The sequence below is a fragment of the Sciurus vulgaris genome (genome assembly GCF_902686455.1).
Source record: "Sciurus vulgaris genome assembly, chromosome: 12".
NCBI classification, from domain to species: Eukaryota; Metazoa; Chordata; class Mammalia; order Rodentia; family Sciuridae; genus Sciurus; species Sciurus vulgaris.
Genome location: NC_136473.1, coordinates 46,466,343 through 46,488,207, shown reverse-complemented (window position 1 = coordinate 46,488,207; position 21,865 = coordinate 46,466,343). Strand labels below are relative to the sequence as shown.

Genomic DNA, 21,865 nt, shown 5'->3' with positions numbered 1-21,865 from the left:
ATACTCCAAGAGAAAGGAAAGGTCTAAGAGTTAGAAATGAGTGACAGACTAGGACTGAGGGATACAAAAGTTTAGGCAAAGACTCAAGAAAAACAATGAATTAATCAGGTTAGGCTAAGTTATGCTGCGGGAACATATAAACTCCAAAATCTCAATAGCTTAACCCCAAAAAAGATTTACTTCTTTTTTCAATGTCACAATCCAAAGTAACTCTTCTGGACAGGTGTGCCCCAAGTGGGGACTCATGACACAGATTTGCTTCCATCTTGTAATCCCACTGTCTGGAATATGTGATTTCCAAGATGGCAGTCAAGGGGGAAGAGAAGGCTGCATTCATTAAAGATCAAGTGAGGGTCTTACATCATCTGTACTTACCTTCAATTGTCTAGAACATAAGTACCCATCCTCAGAAATAATTGCAAAGGAGGTCAAAAGAAGGTTGCCTTCCTGTGTGCCTAGGAAGATAAAATGGATGGAAAACGTTTACCATTGACTTTATCATAACAACATGAGTTTATTAAAAATGTCCTAATTATTGGTCCATAGGACCTAAAGAGTGACAGAATTCAATATTAGTGTTTGTCAAGAATTTACAAAGGGATGAGGAGGACCAAAGAAGTTTGCAGAAAAGCACAAGGAAATATTATATATCCATTTGCTCACACTTTCAGAATCATGTGTTTTCAAAGTGTGGATTCTATCTTATATAAAGTATACTTTCAAAAACCTACTTAAAAAGATATTAGTGCTCATGGAATCTCTAAGAAAACCATAAAGTCAGATTATGAGCCTATGCAATTAGAGATCACATTAAAATGTCATAAACCTCCCATGGAGTCCCTGCCACAGTTACCCAAGTAAAGGCGTTCCAGATTTCACCATTAACAGGGGGTCCCTTCAACACTGACCTCTGCCACCACTGCTGCTCTATTTATTTCTGTTTCTGTATATTGTTTATTTTCCTCCTCTTTTCTTCTTAATCAGTCTTACCAGCATTCTCTCCACCTTATTAATCTATTCAAATAACTCACTTTTGTTCAGCTTTCTTGTTTTTGTTCTCTAGATCATTGATTTCTGCTTTTATCTCTGCCAGATTAGGGATTTGCACTTTTGTTTTTTCCAACTGTACATAAGATCATTTATTCCAACCTTTTTTAAAGTTTCTTATAAACATATCTGCAGACACAAATTTCCCTGACTTCGCACTGCATGATAAGGTAGCCACTAGCCACATGTAGTGACTCAACTTTAAATTTAAATTAGTCAAAATTAAATCAAAATTTGAAGTCCAGTTCTTTTGTCACCCTTATTACATTTCAAGTGCATAAGAGTGACCTGGAGGCTGGTGGCTACCACCAAGTGGAACAGAGCAGATACAGAACATTTCCATGATTGCAGAAAGTTTTAGAAGATAGTGCACTGTTCTAGCTACTGCTTTAAATGTGTCCCTAAAAGTCTCTCAAAATATGCATTTTATCATGGCCCTTATGTTTCCTGTTTACCGTGTTGCTGATTATATTATTATTTAGTTTCTAGATACAGGAAATTTGTTCATTTTCCATATTACTAATTCTTAACCATTGTTCATAATGGTCAAAGCACAAGATTTATATGACATTTGTTCTTCAGAAACAGTTGAGATTTCTCTTCTGGCACAGTGTATGTTCAGTTCTTGTACATATGTTTTTTATGTTTGGAAAATAGTGTGCTGTCAAGTTCTAATCATGTATTCACTTTGGATGAGTGATGGTCCCCAAAGAAGTCTGCTCTAATTCCCAGGACCAGAGAATATTTTATACATGACAGAAAGGACCTGGCAGATGTGATTATGCTAAAACCTTAAAGAGGGGAGATTTCCTGGATTATTAGGGTGAGCCTCAATGTGATCACAAATGTCCTTATAGGAGGGCAACCAAAGAGATTTGAGTAAGAAAAGGAGACGGTGGTGTGACAAAGGAAGCTGAGACTAGAGTAATGTCACCCCTGGCCAAGGAAAGCCAGCAGCTTCTAGAATCTGGAGGATGCCATGAGTCAGTTCCCCCTGGAGCTCCCAGAAGGAACAGCATTAAAATTCCCATATTCTGCCTTTAACCCCATAAAACTCACTTCAAATTCCATCTTCAGAACTATGAGAGAATAAATGTGTGCTATTTTAAACCACTGGACTCATGGTAGTCACAACATGATAGCCACAACAGGAAACTGATACAGCATATGAAAACTTGGGTTTCTTATTTGTGTAATTCTGATCTATGATTTTCCTTCCTCTCAATTTAAAAAAAGCTTGTTTATCAATTTCTGAAGTAATTAAAACCTCTAATTATACTTGTTGACATATATATTGCCCTGTATTACCTATTGCTTTTTATACACTGAGAGCATGTTATAAGGTTAATATATGTTTTCAAGATTCTATCTTCTTGCTCTATGTATCCATAAATAACACTTCTTTGTTCCTTAAGACATTTTCTTGCCTTTAATACTATTTGGATATTAAAATTGCTTTCCAAGTTAAAAGTATGATGTTTTTAGCTACTCTCACAAATACCTACTCACATGTAAATAGAGATACACAGGCATACATACACAAACAGATACAGAAATGTGTACATATGTGTGAATGTGTGTATGGGTATATGAGTGTGCATGTCCACATATTTCTTAGCTCTAGTACTGAGAGATCCTAAAAGCAGTGACACCCTGGTAGCAATAAGCTTGCCGAGTTCTATGCATCTTGGTTTCTAAATACCATTCACCAACAAAAAGGAAAAGGGTTCTTTGAATAAGTGGTTGGGACAAAGAAAATACAGCATGAACCCAGATGCATCTATGGTACCAGAAGTAAGGAAGTCCTGGAGAAGAAGAAGAAGAAAAAAAGATGGTAGCAAGTTAAACGCCAAACTTAAAGGGCTCACAAGGGCCAAAACTGAAACAAAGTAGTAAAACAAGTAACAGTAAAATAATATTGGACTATAATCCAAAGAATAAAATCAATATCCACAAGACCATACTGATATTAATAGATGATTTAATAAGTACATAGAGAAGAAAGACAACCCCCCTTATAGAAGAATACACATTAATAAAGATAGAAATCAGAGAAATACAAGATTAATATTAGAACAATACAAGAACTGAGGAGAATTACTATAGAATAAAGAATCATAAATGCCATGAGGAAGGGATTGTCCATTAAGACACCTACATTTTCCCAAGACTATATATTTTGATAATTATATCCTCCAGGGTGTAAGGAAGCAAGAGAGGGTACACTCAAAAAATGTCATGTTAAAGAGAGCTTGATAAAGGACCATGTACAGAGATGTGGGAAGGATTAAAGGAGCCAACAATGCCAGGCAAAGCATTCCCTTCCATGAGTCTAGAAGGTCAAGAAGGCATCTTACACCAGAGAGCTGCCGAGCTGGAAGCAGTGTTGCCTGATAGAAGCTGACAGGGTGTGCATTGTAGAGAAATGTGCCCATTGCCCAAACTGCAGCCGTGTAAGAAGGGAATGGGGAAAACAAACAGCTATTGATGCCTCCCATTGGTCAAATCCAACAACCAGCCAGAGCCAGCGAGTCTAGCTAGTACAGCCTATGAAGGTCACATAGCAGGACAAGAAGCACAGAGAATGATTCCAGGGGGACAAATGGAGATATCCTTACCTGAGTCAGAAAAAAATCACAAATTTTAATTTCTGTCATGTGGGAAACAAAATAGGTCTAATGAAACTCGCAATTGACCTCATTTTTTTTTTTTTAATCACTTTTGGGATAGCCGCATTAAAAAAAAAAAAAAGAACTTTAAGGATTTAAAACCATATTATTTCCTAGGTTTTTGCATGTGCATCCTCAATAGTGTACAAAATATGCTTTTGAGATTTCTCAGCAGATTGCCATCTGCTGGTTGGAAGATCACATCTGTGTTTGCAATTATTTCTCTTATTATGCCTCTGAAGAATGAAACATGGGTGTTTGTGGCCATGTTGATGCATTCAAAAGTGTAGTGGCCTAACAGTCAGAAATCTCATGTCCTAGTCACAACTTTATCACTGAATAGCATGCTGTGTGATATGATCAAATCAGATTACTCCCTTGACTTCTATTCTTCAGATGGAAAATAAAAGTCTAAAGCTACTTCTGCTATGGAACTGCTTGAGAGAGTTTCTCCATCAGCTATTAGCCAGTTATAGTATATTATTAAATAACTTTTAATTAAGAAAATGATGCTCAAACATTGGATCTGTAAACACACAACCCTCAATTGTTAAGATGCACGAGAAATTTGGGGAATTCCAATGTGTGTTCATCATCAGATGCTGAATGAATGATTGAGACTGACCCACAGACCATGCTCTGTGTAAGATCACTGAAGATGCCTTGTCAGGGACAGTTCTTAGTTTTCAGAAGCTTCCCTTCCCTTGGGGGTCTCCAATTCCACTTGCCTAGTAAAAGGCTGCCAACTGCTCATCAGTATCTCTAATTTTGTGTTCATCCCACCTTGAAAAGTTGAGCTCAGAACTCAAAAACAGAAGCCCTCTTGTTTTGCATTTTTTTATTTTTAAATCTCAGTAGCCTTGGCTTTCTCTTCTTCCACCTGAATTAATTGCACTAACCAGAAACATACTCAGGGACCTATAAGACTCAAACATCCTGAGGTGAACAGAGAAAGGCTAATGCAACCAGCACCTATTAGATTATCTTGGATTTCCATTACTGTCCAAAGCCCGCTTCCTATAAGTATTTCCTATACTGCTTTCCTATAAGTATTTCCCCTTGCACATTGGGAAGGTTATTGTCCCAGTTTCATAGCATCATTTATGCTGGTTATGGTAGCAAGAGAAATACAAGAGAAAATGAAAACTGAGAAAATAAGAAATTCGTTGACTCACCTAAGGGAATATTGCATCAGTCATCTTTTTGTTGATGTGACCAAAATACCTGATAAGAACAATATAAGAGGAAAGATTTATTTGGGCTCATGGTTCTACAGGTTACAGATCATGGTTGGCTGATTCCATTGCTTTAAACCTGAGGTGAGGCAGAACATCATGGTGGGAGGGTGTAGCAGAAGAAAACGTCACAGCTTACAGCAGAAAGACAGAGCAAGGAAGGGGCCAGGGACAAGATAAACCCTCCCAGGGCACACCTGTAGTGACTCATTTGCTCCAATTAGGTCACACCATCTACTGTTTCCACAACCTTTCCATAGTCCATCCAGTTATGACTCCATCAATGGACTCATCCACTGATGAGGTCAGAGCCCTCATGATCCAATCATTTTCGAAGAGCTCCACTTCTGAACATTGCTGTGTTGGGGACAAAGCTTCAACATAGGAGTCTTGTAGGAGAGAATTTGTATCCAAACCATAGCAAGTATAGAACTGGCTTTGGCCAAGATTATACATGAGATTCAAAGGTGTTTCCAGATTTAGGAGCATTCACAGTGTCAACAAAGCACCCAAGAGAAACATACTTCAACCTAAAGGGTCAAGTCTCCTAGAGCAGGTGACATATATATTGAATCCTGAAAGATGAGTAGGATGAATATTAAAGGAAAAAGAGGGACATTGGGAGAGGATAAAAGGACATTCCAGGTAGATGTGGAAGCATATGATGAGGTCTGGAAGCAAGAGAAAGCAGAGTTCCCTCAGGACACGACCAGCCCTTCATGTGGCTGAAGGGTGGGAAACAATGCTCACAGAAGTTAGTACAGGTAAATGAAAGTAGCTGAAGGTGGGCCTTCTGAAAAATATGAGCTTTATCATGAGGGTTCTCAGGAAGCATCATATGAGTAAGAAAGCCTTAAAAACAGAATGTGAAATCCAAACCCAATGCTATGTGAAATGAAGAGCGGCTAGCCCTGTCATCTGGTCCTGATGGACACTCAGTTACAATTAGGTAGATATCTGAGCACCTAGTCCTGAGGAACTGCTTTGCCCAGGCATTTTCCAGTTAATCACCTATATAGGATTTACCACATTCTAGACTGCAAAAATAGAGAAGTTTTTAAACTCATACAATTGCTGGGCATGGTGGTACACACCAATAATCTCAGTTACTCCAGAGACTGAGGCAGGAGGTCACAAGTTTGAAGCTGGCCTGAGCAACTTAGCAAGACTCTCTCAAAAAATAAAATAAAAATTGTAAAAGGGCTGGGGGTGTACAAGCTCAGTGGTAGAGGGCTTGCCTACCACATGCAAGGCCCCAGGTTCAGTTCCCCAGCACTGCAAACAAACAAAAATACAAAGTGTTACAAATGGAATGATGGTATTTTTTAAAAAGACTTCAATCTGTGTCAAATGGGAATCCTCAAGCAACAAGTAGGAATGAATCATTCGAGTTTAATGTCACAAAAAAAAAAAAAAAGAAAAAGAATTGATGGGTGACCATATATAATATATCATTCAAGTTATGGCAGTTTTTTCAATCAGCTACATTGAGTTATAATTCACATATGATAACATTTGCTATTACATTCATTTTTTTTGAGTTGTGATAAATGGTGACAGTTACATAACCATGACGAGGCTCAAGCTATAGAATATTACCATTTACCCCTAAAACCACACTTATGTCCCTTGTCTGCTAATCTCTTCCTCAGGTCCCTGCAGTCCCGGACTGACAGCTACTGATCTTTATGTCTCCATTCCCTTGCCGTTTTGAGAATTTCATTTGAATGGAATATATGACATAATCTTTTGAACCTGGTTTCTTTCATTTAGCTCTTCAGATTTATTCATGTTGGTAAGTACATCAGTATCTATTTCTTTTTAATAGTAAGCAGGATTCCATTGTTTGCATATACCACAATTTATTTATCTGTTCATCAGTTCATAGTTTTTATTTGTTTGTTGCAGTGCTGGGGATTGAACCCAGGGCCTTGTGCATGTGAAGCAAGCACTCTGCCAACTGAGCTATATCCCCAGCCCTAGTTCATAGTTTTTAGATGTTCCTTTTCCCCCACATGAATATCTAATTGTTTCAGCAAGGTGTGTAGGAAAGACCATTCTTTCTCATCAAATAATCTTGATGTCTTTGTAGAAAGTAATTGACCCTACACGTTTAAGTGTATTCCTGGACTCAATTTGACTCCTGTATGTCTAAACTATGCCAGTAACACTCTGTCCTAATGACTGTGACTTCATCTTGTCTTAAAATCAGGCAGCATAATGGGGGATGGGAGGGGTTGGTGTTAGGGTTAGGGTTAGGGTTAGGGTTAGGGTTAGGGTTAGGGAGGGGGCAAGAATGGAGGAAGGAAGCACTGTATAGAGGGAAAAGAGGGGTGGGAGTGGTGGGGGGGGAAGGGAAAAAATAACAGAATGAATCAAATAACATTACCCTACGTAAATTTATGATTTCACAAATGGTATGCCTTTACTCCATGTACAAAGAAACAACATGTATCCCATTTGTTTATAATAAAAAAAAAGAAAAAAAAAATTAATGCAAAAATAAAATTTAAAAAAAATCAGGCAGCATTAGTCCTCCAACTTTGTTGTTTTCTGAATTGTTTCCTTTGCAGTTTCTTTGCAATTGCACATAAATTTACAGTCAGCTTATTCATTTTTACCAAAAATTCTCTTGGGATTTTGATTGGAATTTGTCTTGTAATTCTTTTACTGTGTGGCCAGAGGAGACATGGGAGGCTCAGGAAAGCAAAGTTCATTATACTCACAGGTCCCAGAGACAGGAGACTTCATATTATGCAACCACATGGGGAAGACAGGAGGGTGATCAGGAGGCAGAAGACAGGAATGAGGGGAAGGTTTAGGCCACAGCCTTATTAGGAAAGGCAAGACAGGGAGGTGAACAGCTTAGGGTTGACTAGTTGGATAAATTTGGCAGCTTTGTGTTCAGTGATTGCCCAGCATATGTTTTATAGCCTCTTTCTTCTTTCACTAGAAGAAAAGAAGACATGCTCATAAATACAGACTTTTCCCTGTATGGGGAGAAGACTTCATGAATACAGCCCTGTACCTACGTTTCAGAGTATCCCATCAATACATTAGCATAAAGAATATAAATATTTTCAAAGTCCTTCAGACTGCCAAATCTTCCCCTGGAAGAATAAATTGTATTTCTTGTTAACAGTAGTCACTGGACTCACTGGATAAGAAAGAAACACTAAGCAGAAGGATTCAACACAAGATCCTGTTAGCCAAAAATGCTGTTCTAAAGATGATTCAAACTCTAAATTTTCATGGATTGGAAGATAATATCACTAGAATGTCCATATGGCACAAAGCAATCTACAGTTTCAAAGCTATTCCTATCAAAATCCTAATGGCAGTTTTTCACAGACATAGAAAAAAAAATACTCTAAAATTCATGTAGAACCTCAAAAGACCCTAAAGCACTCTTAGAAAAAAAGGAAAAACATTGGAGGTGCCATGCTTCCTGGTCACAAAATGTAACACAAAGTTACAGTAATTAAACATAATGATACTGGCATAAAGACAAATGAATGGACCAATGAACAGAATAGAGAGCCCAGGAATAAACCCACACGTTTATGGTCAACTGATCTTTGACAGGGTGCCTAGAATACAAAACGGGAAAGGATGGTGTTGGGGAAACTGGATATACATAAGCAAAAGAAAGAAGCTGGACCTTTACTGACTCAACTAAAAAAAAATTAACTAAAAAAAAAAAAGTAAGACTGACATTTCTAGAAGAAAATAATAAGGGAAAAGATGCTCGACTTTTGGTCTTGCATATTTGTGGGTGGGGTAGGGGTTATGACACCAAAAGCAAAAGATAACACAGCAAAATAGACAAAAGGAATTACATCAAACCAAAAAGCTGCTGCACAGCAACAGAAACAACAAAAGGAAACTGTAACCCATGGAATGGGAAAATCATTTTCAAGCCATGTATCTAATAAGGGGCTAATATTCAAAAAATATAAGGAACGCTTACAACTTAATAGTAATGGTAGAAGTAGAGGGCTTGGGCAAGGCCCTGGGTTCCATCCCCAGCAACAACCCCCTCCAAAATAAAGGAAAAGAAAAATATATTTAAATTGTCAAATGGCCAGTCAATATATGAAAAGGTGCTCAACATCGCTAATCATCAGAGAAATGGAAATTGAAACCACAATGACACATTGCTTCGTACCTGTTAAGTTGGCTAATATCAAAAAGACAGAAGATAAATATTGTTGAGAATGCACAGAAAAGAAAATCTTATAACACATAGTGCAGGGGGTGAGACTAGAAGTTTATTGGATTATATAAAGGGGAATAAAGGGAAGGGAAGAGGGACAGGAATAGGAAAGACGGTAGAATCAGACATAACTTTCCTATGTTTGTATATGACCAGTGAAACTCCGTGTCATGTACAATCACAAGAATGGGATCCTAATTAGAATAAGTTATACTCCATGTATGCATGATATGTCAAAATACATGCTACTGTCATGTATACCTAAAAATAACAAATGCATTTAAAAAATTATTCACACTGATAAAAGTTCAAGTGGTTGTAGAATGATCAGAGATCAAGCAAAAATCACTTAAGAGCCTTAGAGACTTGCTGACAGGGATAAGCTGCTACACAGAGACTGAATCAAAAACTGAAAAATTTTAAAAAATAATTTCATAACTTTGTCAATATTTAGTGAACCTTTGGAGACTCCAGAATGAATAGACTATCCCTAGTATGCATATTTCAATGGAATTGCATGTAACCACCCTAATTTGTTTCAGTAAACCTTGCTTATCTCCAAAAAACATTAAACTGTATACCCCACATGCTAAACACCTGTGTTCTCCTTTCCTCTACCCTTTTTAAGTAAAAAGCCTCAGTTCTACCTCAATTCAAAAAAAAAAAAGAAAGAAAGAAAAGAATTTCAAACAATAAGGAGGCAGTAATAACAAATTTTGGGCAGAATATCTAGCACACATTAATATGATTTTTGAATGAATGAAAATATAAAGATGACAGTGCTAGAAAGCGGCATCCCCCTAGTGACTTTTGAGAAACATATACGATAGGAACATCCATGGGTCCTCAGAGGAAATACTCAAAGAAAGCAAAGTAAACTTGAACTTGGATTAGTATTCTTTCATTGGTTGTGCAGTGACAATTCTGAGACAAGGCAGCTAAATTATGCATTCTTCTCCCCTGGCACCAGCTAACAAGCTGGTCCTTTGTCAAAGGAAAAGCAGAAGGGATAGGAAGTCATAAGTCAATTTGTGTACCTCTCCTAGATCTGTGATCTCTCACCCCGAGTTCACACATACATCCCCCCACATCCTCTGAATCTATTCCAGAGCTACAGTTGGCAGAAAAGCTTCAATGAGAAGATTCTCATTGAATACAAGTTTGTACTGCTATTTCCTCTGGAATCTGGACTTCAGCCAGCTTCCACAGGAGACCACTCATTTTCATCAAAGAGTGAGGAAACCTGTTCCCTGCCTTCTCCACCTGAAAAGGAAGAAGGACCTCATGGGAAGGAGGTCACAGACAGAAGTGTCCATCAGAAGGAGTGCATGTGTGCCACCCATGTGGTATAAGACACATTGACCTGGCCTGCTTGGTACCTGCTTTGTGGGGATATTGTAGTAGTGAATTCAGTCAGCCAAGGGGCTCAGGAGAGTCAGGGTGTGGGACCTGCAGGGAATCTAGTCCTCTCCTTCCACAGAAACAATAGAAAAGAGTGGAGATACCATTATATCAATGCCTTCTAACTCCTGTGCATAGAAATAGACTAGAGAGACCCATTCCAAAATTAAACAGTTGTTATCTTTACCTTATGAGACCACCAGTTCTGGCTATTATCTGTAGGTTTCTTATCTTGTTTTCTTTATTTTCTACAGTGAATATGTATTTCTTTTGAAAAGGTGGTAGGAGTGGAGAGTGAAATGTGCTTTAAATGTCTCCTACTTCTTGCACTGGGAGATATTAGCCCATTTCATCCTCAGACAATTCTCTAAGGTAGGAAAGCCCACATCACCATTCACAGTTAGCAGGTAAAGAAACTGAGGCCCCAAATTTAATTATTTTACAGTAAGCTGTAATTATCCCAAGTGAACTGATATTTCCAGTGGTGGATGTTTTCCTCCCACCTGGCTAGTACTTCTTCCCTGAAGTCAACTCTTGCTGAAAGTTGCTGCTCATTATTCAATCAAAGGTTATTTGACTGGAGAAGGCAGAATATTTTATTCTGAGTCCAGGATCTGTACCCAAATCAGCAAAAAACAGCAAGATGACCTACTTTCTCTCTGGTATGGCCTCTCTTTGAAGAGAGGAATTTTAGATAATGGAGGAAGTTAACTAATTTGCCTTAGATTGCAGAGCTAGCAAGAGGCATAACTGTTACATTAACCTGACCATGGATTCCTCACACTTAACCAGGAGTAAAATAGTCAATATTCATTCAAAGCGATATGGGTGTGGAACGCTCAGATGACAGGCCATCAGAACTGGGTGAGTCTCTTGGCCCCTGACTGACACTGGCATTGGCATTATGAGTCAGAGGTTCTAGGGCTAAGGAGACAGCCACAGTGGATGCGAGATCAGCTATATCCCAAAAATCAAATCTATGAAGGATGATGGAAGCCAGCCTTCTCACTTTTGAAGAGGGTGGTAAAATTATGAAAAAAAGAAGACTAGAATACTTGTACAGCATTGGGTTCTAATCAGAGGCATTGGTATAAAAGCAGGGTTTCCACATTATGTAGCTTCAGAGATCAATAAAGTACGTATGTGTATATGTAGGTATATAACTCTGCCCACTGAGAGAGACTGGAATCAATGACAGCCTTGTAGCATACAGCACTGACCAAGTCTTGTTTTCTAAATGCCATTTTCAAATAAAAGCTACTAGAACTCCCTGGTGAAAGAGCTGATTCTAGGCCTAGAGCAAGAAAAGTACAAACGACCATGGAATTTCTAACAGCAGGAAATCAAGAATTTCTCGAAGGATGATGGAGACTTTTAAGAGTCACAGAAGTCAGCCTCAACAAGCTCTCACGGGCCAAATCTAGGCCAGATGGAGAATCAAAGAAAATAATGCTCATAATAGATTATACTTCATTCAACAAAATAAGAACCTATGAATTCAAACTGATTTAAATAAATAAAAATGGAAAGCTCTATCTTATAGTACATGCTTACTCATAATTGTAGAAGGAATGGTAGCATTATATAATTATCAATCTTCTTAATACTTGGTTCAGGTATGAAGCATCTTGTTTGTCAAAATTAATGGATGAAGATTTAATGAGGAAACAGATATTGATATAGTCTCAAACATCCTCCATGCAAAATACTTATTAACATCTTAATGAATAGTTATCAATATTTACCAATACCTATTAAAATCCCTTCATAAAGTATTTATTGATGAACTTTTAGGTGGAGAAACCTGATGGCCACCATTTTCACCAAATGATGAAAGTTGACATCAACAGTAATGGATTAAATCAACATGTGGTGCCTTTTGATAATATGCACTAGAAGAACACACCTTCATTTCTATGATATTCCTGCAATACTCTTGAATCTAAACACGACAAAAACCTCAGACAACCTCAACTTGGGAGATATTCCTCAAAGGAATTGTCCTGTACTTCAAAAACATGAAGGATATGAAAAATAGAAAGACTAAATAACTGTCCCAGATTGAAGATGATTAAAGAAACATGCTAACTATATGAAATGCATGATTGCAGATTGGATCCTAAACCTATGAAGACCATTGTATTGGTTAGTATTGCATTACTATCACATAATACCTGAGATAATTAATTTATAAAGAGAAAAGCATTATTTTTTGCTAAAGGTTTGGTTTGGAGTTTCCAATCCAACATCAGGTGGACCCTTTTCTTTGAGCCTCTGATGGGGGTGATGAATGGCAATGGCAGTGAGCACACTACGGTGGAATGTGCTCAATTCATGCCAGGAAAATAAAAGAGTGAATGAATGGGCCAGATCCCAACCCTCTTGGTGCCACAATCCCATGACCTAAGGACCATTCCCATCGGCCCCATGTAGTAAATTGTCCACCACACTATTTATAGCACCACCCTGGGAACCAAGCCTTCAACACATGGACCTATGGCCGACTTCCACAATCCAGACCACAGCATCATTATTTAGACCATCAGTGAAATCTTTGGATTTCATTAGTGGGATCTTTGGATTATCAAACAAAACAGCATCAGTGTTAATGTCCTGATTTTGGTGGGTATCCCGTAACTAGAAGGGGAGTATCCTTGTGTCCACTCTAAGGAAATTAGAGGAAATGGAGCATTGTGCCTTTTGTAACTTTTCCTCAAATGGTTAGGAAAAACACATAAAGAAAGAGAAAGAGCTAAGGAATGTACAGTGGACTGTTAACGGCTGGCAAATCTGGGGAAGGGCATACAGAACTTCTATGTACTATTCTTGAAATTGCAAATTTTCAGCAAGTTTAATATTAAAATCAAATTATTTAAATTTTAAATGTTCAAAGTTTTTTTTAAATCACTTAAAATGCATATAATAAAAGTCAACAGCAACTTTTAACAAAACCAAATAATATAGGAAAAGAGAAAAAAGAGGGAATTGAGGCATTTTCCTACTCTTATTAACATTCACTGGGATTTGTTGCTGTTTTAAAAAAATGGGATCATCCTATATACAAACTATTCTGTGACTTACTTTTTTCACTTAAAAATAAATCATAGAGATCTTTTTACATGTATAGGAAAATCTATCTTGGTCTTTTAATTGCTGCATGAAATTGTTATAGATTAATAGTCTTATTTTTAAATCAATTCTCCATCAAAAGATACTTAAGTTGTTACTTAACACCCTTTAAAACATTTCCTTGAAAATGTTTACTAGTATTAAGATCATGTACTTAAAATCAGCATGTGACTGCATGTCTTAGGAGGAAAAAACCCTCAGACTTGGATTACCCAAATGTTCAAAAGCAATGATAAATTCAAGGTAAGCTTTGCGCCAATAGACAAAATTATAAAGACCCTTCAGTGGGGCCTAAAATGTCCCATATACCCACACCACAGCAACTGGCAAATTTCAAGGTGACACCTTACTTCTTATTTATTTCTAGCAATCTGCTCCTTTTTAGGACTCTGGCTTTTATCCAGGAAGTCTCTGTTAGCCTACTAAGGAATGTGTATGGAAACTTCCCTTCATCCCAGGCTGGGTATTTTATTGGAGGCATGCACATGTAAAATTACTCAGACATATGCATAATCAGCAAAAACAGAATCAAGGAAACAACTTTGTCTCTTGTGCTTGTTGCCAAAGAATAATTCTCCTTTGACATCTCTACAGGATGTGATATTTAAGAGTGTAAGACATAGTTGACATTTTTGGAATAGCAAAGTTTCTGCCTATATACCATTGTTCTGAATTAGAAACTGGGAGTGGGAAAGGCCATCCCTGAAATGATTGAAGCATTCCAAAGCAAAATGGAACTAGGTCGAGGTGTGGGTGGTGCTATCACCCTGCCAATTCAGATCTGTCTGGGGCAGATCTGAATTACAGTGGAAGCAGAAGCTCAGCCTGGGCAAACCTGCAAATCCTGGGACTTTTCTCTTGCAAAACTGATCCCCATGTCATCCAAGAATCACTGGAAGTACAAGGTGTAATTTGCAGGCACAAACAGAAAGTAAGCTTGTGCGTTGTTATTTTTTATGAGGCTTTTGATTTTTGTAGGATGGGGCCAGTGACGCCAAACAGAAAGGTGTCCTAGAGTCCTTCCTGAATGTTTTCATTTCCAAGAAGATCAAGGTCATCAAAAAAGTCAAGGTATTCGGAATGAAAAGTTTATAAATGCCATGGTCATTTTTCCACTTAAGCCATACTCGATAGTTATGCTAAAAATATGAAATCATCAATTCATCATCATTATTACAGCTGGGGAAAAAAATTCCATGTGAGTTAACTACAGTGACTAGTAAAAACACTTCGGTATTTTGATATTGTACTTATGATCATACAAGCTTAAAGTTAAGATATTAAGAAGGCCCTTAACCAAAGCACATCCACAGATACTGGTTTCCCAAGCACTCTTCTGCACATTTTCCCTCACTACAGAAGAAAGAAATAACTGAAGGCATACACTAGCAGCGATAGATTAGATGATAACCACTAACTAACACTACCATGAAAAAGAGGGGGAAGGGTCAACCCTTATAGTTTCTAACAATTTTTAAACAAGTGAAATAATACTCTTCAAAATAGAACATTAGCATATCACATTCTAGTATATTTTTGCCTCAAAGAAAAAGATAGACGGAAAAATTTCTAATAGCCAAACTACTTTCAATAAAGCACAACTCACAAACTATTTTAGATACTGAGTTTCGAGAGCTTTAATAGGCATTCTAGAGACATGTGCTAATGAGTACATTTCCCAGGTGTTTCCAGAAGACTGCAATAAAAATGTTCATAAACATATTCATCACTCTTTATGTTGTTGAACAAACAGTTGACCTAAATTCTCTTACATCCTACCTGATGTAAGAACATCACAGAGGTGTGAAGAATTAAAGGATGTCCTGAAACATTGAGTCACCAAAATAAAAGAACACATTATATTCACTACTTATGGAATTTCAATCACCTTACATCATTTTTATTTGACTATTTCTTGCAATTCCCTTAAGAACTCAAAGGCATGAAGCGTGAATGTGCCTGTCTCTCAAAGATCACTTAAAGTGCTAATTTCTAAATCACCAGTCAGCCCTGAATTTCTCAGTCTAAAAATTCCATCCACCCCAGAAGTCAGTTGACCTGAATAGATTTCCTGGCCTTTGTGGGCAAACTAAGTGTCACCTCTGTCCCACTTCCTCATGGATAAAAAAAATGGGCTACTACTCATCATGCCTTCATGTGGAATGCTGTGAGAATGATAAAACCTTTAGAAAAAAAAGAAAGTATCATTCAAGCTGGGTATAGTGTTGCTTGCTTGTAAACCCAGGCACTTCAGAGGGCGAGGCAGGAGGATTGGAAATTTGAGGTCAATTTCAGCAATTTACTAAGACAAAAAAAGATAAAGAAAAGAAGTACCAAGTATCATTCACATTCAGATTCAACTAATATCTACTGAGGTGTCTACTCTAGGCTACGCACTCTATTGAGTTTACTCATATTTTTTCATTTAATCCTCACAATAACCCTGTTAGATAGTCAATTATTAACTACATTCTTAAGGTGAAACACTAAGGGCCAGAAAAAATAATTGACTCTCAGGTGACAAAACTGACTATAAACAAACCTAGGATTCAGATTTCATTCAGTTCCCTCTCCATCAAATTATTTTCACTTCTGTCTTTGTATATTCAGGAGGCTATTATAATAGTAAGATCCTCTATAGAATGAAACTTTTGGGAATCACCAACAAACTGCATCAAAGGAAGCAGACTAGGAAGGTCATTTTCAAAGTCAGAAATCTAAACCAGGTTTTTGAGTACGTAGGGCTCAAGGTCAAGGTGCTGTGACACTCTGAGGAGGCATAATATATATTCATATAAATACAATCTAGAAAGGAGAAAACTTAAATTCTTTCTGAAAGAAGCAAAGAACTTGCTATTTTTAGTTAAAGAAGTCTAGAGATACATAAGTAAATATGTAACAGGGGAGAACTTTTAGAAGTCAGGTGGCTGCCCAAATTCTTGGGATGTACACACAGGTTCATAGATAATATCTAGCAGGTGAGCAAGTTTTACTGCCTGCTAGAAATTGCAAAGCCCAAGATCCCTCAGAATGTATTTAGAGCTGCTGTGTCACTAAGAAGCCAACATTTGATCTGTTCTTTCCAAAATAGGTTTTAAAAATTCAAAAGGAAAAAGGACAAGAGCACTGTAAACAATGTGTTCTGCAACCCATTGTAAACACTGCAGAGAGGTTTTCTGACAGTTGGTTACAAAGGCGGGTGGACTGTCATCTAATGAGAGTGACATCTTGAAGGTAAGGGAGGCAGGAAGGAGGAGCAGCTGCTCCTTTGGGTTTCTTGTCTCTGGTGACATGAAGAAAATCCACAGCTAATGCACCTGTTTGGGGAAGGAAGGCAGTTCAGTGGGTGAGTTTCCTTTGTGGATATTTAACACTTAACCTGCTCCATGATCTGGGAAAGCAAGGAGTCAAAAGAACAAAGCTAGACACCCTGCACCCCGGCTTACAGAGGCTCATAGTTGCTTTTCAACTTCAAAATCCTATGGAAGATAGGATTAATTAATGAGTCACGACAAAATCACAATCTCTTTTCTACAATCTCTTCCAAGATCTCCAAATCCATAAATCTCTGAAAACCCTAAAGTCTTTTATTGTAACTCATTTAAATGCAAAACTTGACCTGACCTGACCTGAATTATTCTGATGACAAAACCTGACCACATTTATGGGAGGGTATTTTAGGATGCTACTTCAAGGTCCTCCCCTGTACCAATCCTGGAGTCACTAGGATTATGGGTGTGTACCACCACACCTGGCTAGCCATTCCCTTTTATTTATTTATTTATTTATTATTTTTTTGATTCATTGTACACAAATGGGATACAACTTTTCATTTTTCTGGTTGTACAAGAAATAGAGTCACACTGTTTGTGTAGTCATACATGTACATAGGGTAATGACGTTTGTCTCATTTCATTATCTTTCCTTCCCCCATTTTCCTCCCCACCCCTCATTTTTCTCTACACAATCCATCCTTCCTCCATATATTTTTATATTGACCCTTGTTTTGTATTACCAGAAAAATAATTATGAGAGAAATAATTATTCAATGCAATTAAATTCCTAACTTTAATCCTTTATTGATAATGCAATCTAAGATTCCCCATACTAAAACAAAAGGGGAAAAAACAAAAAAAGCTTCTAAATTCAGTATAATAGCACACCCAAGAGGATTTCTCTTTGGGTGGGATTGTTTTATTTCAAGCATATTGTGAAAGAATGGTACCTAACAATCACTTCTTTGGAATGAGATACACAGGCTGAAAGATCACAGCTACCTACTTAGAAAAGACTCTTATCAAGAGCTGCTCAAATCCACAGACAGGGCCTTTGGATCACAAAGTGCTCTACCGTGCTTTTCAGGTCTACTAATTAAATATTTTCTTGTCCTATAGGCTGAACTAGTTTAGTCTAAATTTAAACCATTTTAGTGGAATGTAGATTATAGTTTATCCATGCTCAAATGAAGAACTAGAACTTTTAAGTTGTGCTCTAAATGTTATATCTGGACACCAATGTTTATTTAAGGACCAAACTAAATGGTCTCCTGCTTGTAATTTTTGAAATCTAGACTAAATCAGGAATCATGTCTTCCTAGAATACAATTGTTCACATGAACCTATTTAGCCCGGAGTTTTGTCACTTTTATCAGAATGCCTCATTTCTAAATCTTACAGATTTGGGGTAAAAACACATGAAAAAAGGTATCAAATACACAATGATGAGAGAAGGGATTTAAATGAAAACAAAATAAAAACAACAAGAGTTAGTTCTTTTAGAGCTAAAAAATAAAAGAAATATCACAGCCTACATGTCTGAAAGATGCAAATGACAAGGAGGAGGCAGAGTTATTTAAGGTATTATAATCAGGAATTACAGCCTAAGATTCACAGCAAGGAAAAATGGACACTAAATGGCAGAGATGGTTTGTGGTCATAATTTTTCCCTGTTCCTCAATTAAAAAAAGAAAAAAAAATCCTGATTTTATCTAGGCAGCAATGATTCCAAACTCCCTTGCAGCCAAGTTGAGATGTGCTTACTTCTTGTCAAAGGTGTGGAAAGAGTCAAGTGAGATGAGGACTTGGGTGTGGGAGGGGCCCGGGTGAGAGGCCAACCTTTCTTGTCTTTTCCCTTTTGGTATAAGGAATTCCAGCAGCCAACTTGGACTGCGGATTAAAAATGACACCTGCTACAAGAATGTAAAGCAAATGATTGAAGTTGAGTTCCTGCTAACTAACTAGTCAAACTAGCTCCTCTGCTTCAACATGAAAGAAGAAATTCTCATTCATTTTGTTGTTTTTGATATATTTAACTCTATCAAAAATCTAACTGATTGAGACTGGCAAAAGGAAAAATTACATGAATCCAAGGATCATGACTTGGGCCCTTGGCACTCAAGTGTGGCTTCTAAGAGAGCTGCACAGACATCTCAGGGATTCTTGAAAATGATCAGATCCCACCCCAGAGTCACTGAATGTGCAGTTTAAGCATTTTGAGAAGCACGGATATAAACTGTCTTTGAAAACTAGACTACCCATCATTGATGGGGATGACCTGTTGAGTGGTGTTCTTATTACCTAGATTTATATCCTGAAAAAATGACATAGAAATACGACCTAATTTTGAGGCAAGTTTTGTGGTAAGCTCGAAATGCAAAAATAAAAACAAACAAGTCTATAACAAGTTTTAAAAAAACTAACTGTGGGCTTTTTAAAGGTAGAATTCAAAATAAAGTAAATTCTTTACACATGACAATAAGATAGCTGATGAAATCCAGGAACAATAACTACTTTGGGCCAAAGTTTTTTATTTTCATTTTTCAGTTACATAATAAATGTGTCTCCATAGGAACCACTAATTCTGTAACAAGTTTAGTTCCATCCTGATCACTCAGCTGAAAAGTCATTTACCTCTGTAGCATTTAAAAGGTAAACTTTATACTTTCAATGTATACTTTTCAGTCTGAAAAATTTTTCCTACACTCCCCAAAATGTCTCCCAGTCAGTAAATGCAATTCTCTAAATAAACAAGGTGTTTTTGAATTGATTGATTTTAGGTAATTTTCAAATAATTTTAGAACTTTTTTTCAATTTTTAATTTTTTGGTACTGGGGATTAAACCCAGAGGTACTTTACCACTAAGCTACATCCCCAGCCTTTTTTATTTTTTATTTTGAGACAAGGTCTTGCTAAATTGCTTAGGGTCTCACTAAGTTACTGAGACTGGTCTTATAATCCCCTGTCTCAGCCTCCCAAGTTGGTAGAATTTTAAGTATGCCACACAGCACCTGACTTAGGGCAGTTTTTACATACAATTAACATACACAAAATATTTAGATCTTAATTATACTACTCGAGGAGTGTGACAATCACATTCATGACCACGGCAATCTAGATGTGGGACATTCCCATTACCCTAGAAAGTTCCGGGAACCCTGCTCTTGAGTCATCCCCCACCTCCATCCACCATGCAAAGGCAACCACATCTACCATGGGTTTCTCTTCCTTCTGTGATGGGTAAATAGAACTGAGCATGATTTACAATTTAAACCTGGTAAAATAGCATTAAGCACCATAGAGTTCCATGCTGTCTGCAGGTGCTCTTAATGTGCTTTAATCCTCTATCAAAATTTGTCTGATGTGCAATAATAAACAATGAAAAAGCCCTTGAGCTTGGGTCACTTAGCAAGTCAAGCACAATTACAACTTGCCAAAACACTGGCTATCCTTAGATGGAGTCTTGATCTATTTTTTTAAAGAAGGTTTAAGTATACTTTCCTCAGATAGGAAACACTCTTCCTGCAGACCTGCACTACCTTTCTGATACCAAGGATCCAGAATGTATGTGATTTGCAGTTGAAAATAGAAAATGTACTTTATGTTGAAAAAAAAAAACCTTTTGATTATGTTCAATTATTTACGGTTGAAGTAGTGTGTCAGATAAGCTAGCTATTGTTTCTTTTGTGCTAATACAATGTATTTAATTTAAAAATCTTGTACAAAGAGGAGCCGGTGAGCACTCCCTTCACCCTTATAATCAACTTACTCCATCAACTTTTGGTTCATTTCCCCCAATTTTAGAAGTAGGCAACAATAACTTACACTGTTCTCCCAAGAAAATGATGTAAAAGGCACTTTTAGGTTCTGGTATATTTGTAAGATGCCAATGATATTAGTAATTTTAGTTATAAGCCTAAATAACCAAATTCTGATGTATAATATTAGGACCAAAAAGTCTGAGACATAACACAATGCAATTCCTAGTTATCTTTAACCAACATGTCTTTGTCCTCAAGAGTCATTTTCTCTCTAATTACAATTCGCAGTGTACTGGTATCCATCAGAGTTCAGGTCTGGGGTGCACTGCTGTGTATTTGGGTGCCAGTTCTTTGATCAGATTCACATAGTCGGTTTTCTCTGCACAGGCCCTGCACTCCTCACCCCAGCTGTGCAGTATCTGTTTCAGCTCTGCCACTCTCATTTTCTGCAGGTCCACAGATGCCAAGTCCAAGTTCTTTTCTAAATGCCAAAAAGGAAAAGCACAGTTAAAATATAGAGCCCCCACAAAGCTCTATGAAACACAAAGGCTTTCCCAACATGGGAAAGTTCTGGTTTCGAAGGAAACCAAGACACACCTAAAGAAAATGTAGTACATACAGATGGCCCCTCTGTATCTAGGAAGGAAGGAAGGAAGGAAGGAAGGAAGGAAAGAGGGGGATGTAGATAGATTCTATGCAAATACTATACCATTTTATGTAAGAGAATTGAGCATCTGAGGATTTTGGTATCCTCAGAGGGTTCTGGGACCAATCCCTGAGTATATGAAGGAAGGACTGTACAAAGCTATTGGGATAATTTGTGCTTCATCTAACTTTCTTTCTTTCCTAGGGATTATACCAGCTCAAAACATGAGCCTAGGTATCTCTGGGAGGTTCTCAAGATCAGCATTCCTAAACCAAATAGGACTAAATCCTAATTGTTGCTCCCAAAGTTAAAAAGATGAAATCCATAAAGGCAGTGTCTTTTGAATGGCCTTGGTTGTAACCAAGTGAAAGCAGCTAAGCAGTCAGTTGTGGTTCACTTTTTATACATGACTTTAGTAAAGACAGATGAGCACTATAGAGTTTTCAATAAAAATGTAAAGAAACCCAAACCCAGGGACAAATTAGG

At 37.4% G+C, this 21,865-nt stretch overlaps 1 protein-coding gene across 3 annotated transcripts in view; it reads right to left on the bottom strand.

Moving 5' to 3' along the window:
- Positions 1-321: 321 nt before the first annotated feature.
- Positions 322-21,865, bottom strand: part of CDNF (cerebral dopamine neurotrophic factor) — a 36,377-nt gene continuing 14,833 nt past the window's right edge. Inside the window, exons 4-5 of one of the 3 annotated variants that reach the window (XM_079108109.1) lie at positions 21,137-21,214; positions 322-455 (exon numbers count right to left, since the gene is read on the bottom strand). In XM_079108109.1, the coding sequence (XP_078964235.1) occupies positions 337-455; positions 21,137-21,214 (197 nt within the window). In that variant the 3' untranslated portion in view covers positions 322-336. Of the gene's footprint in view, positions 456-16,036; positions 17,015-18,976; positions 21,215-21,865 lie in introns of those variants that run through there. The other 2 variants (XM_079108110.1, XM_079108111.1) reach the window with 2 other exon arrangements.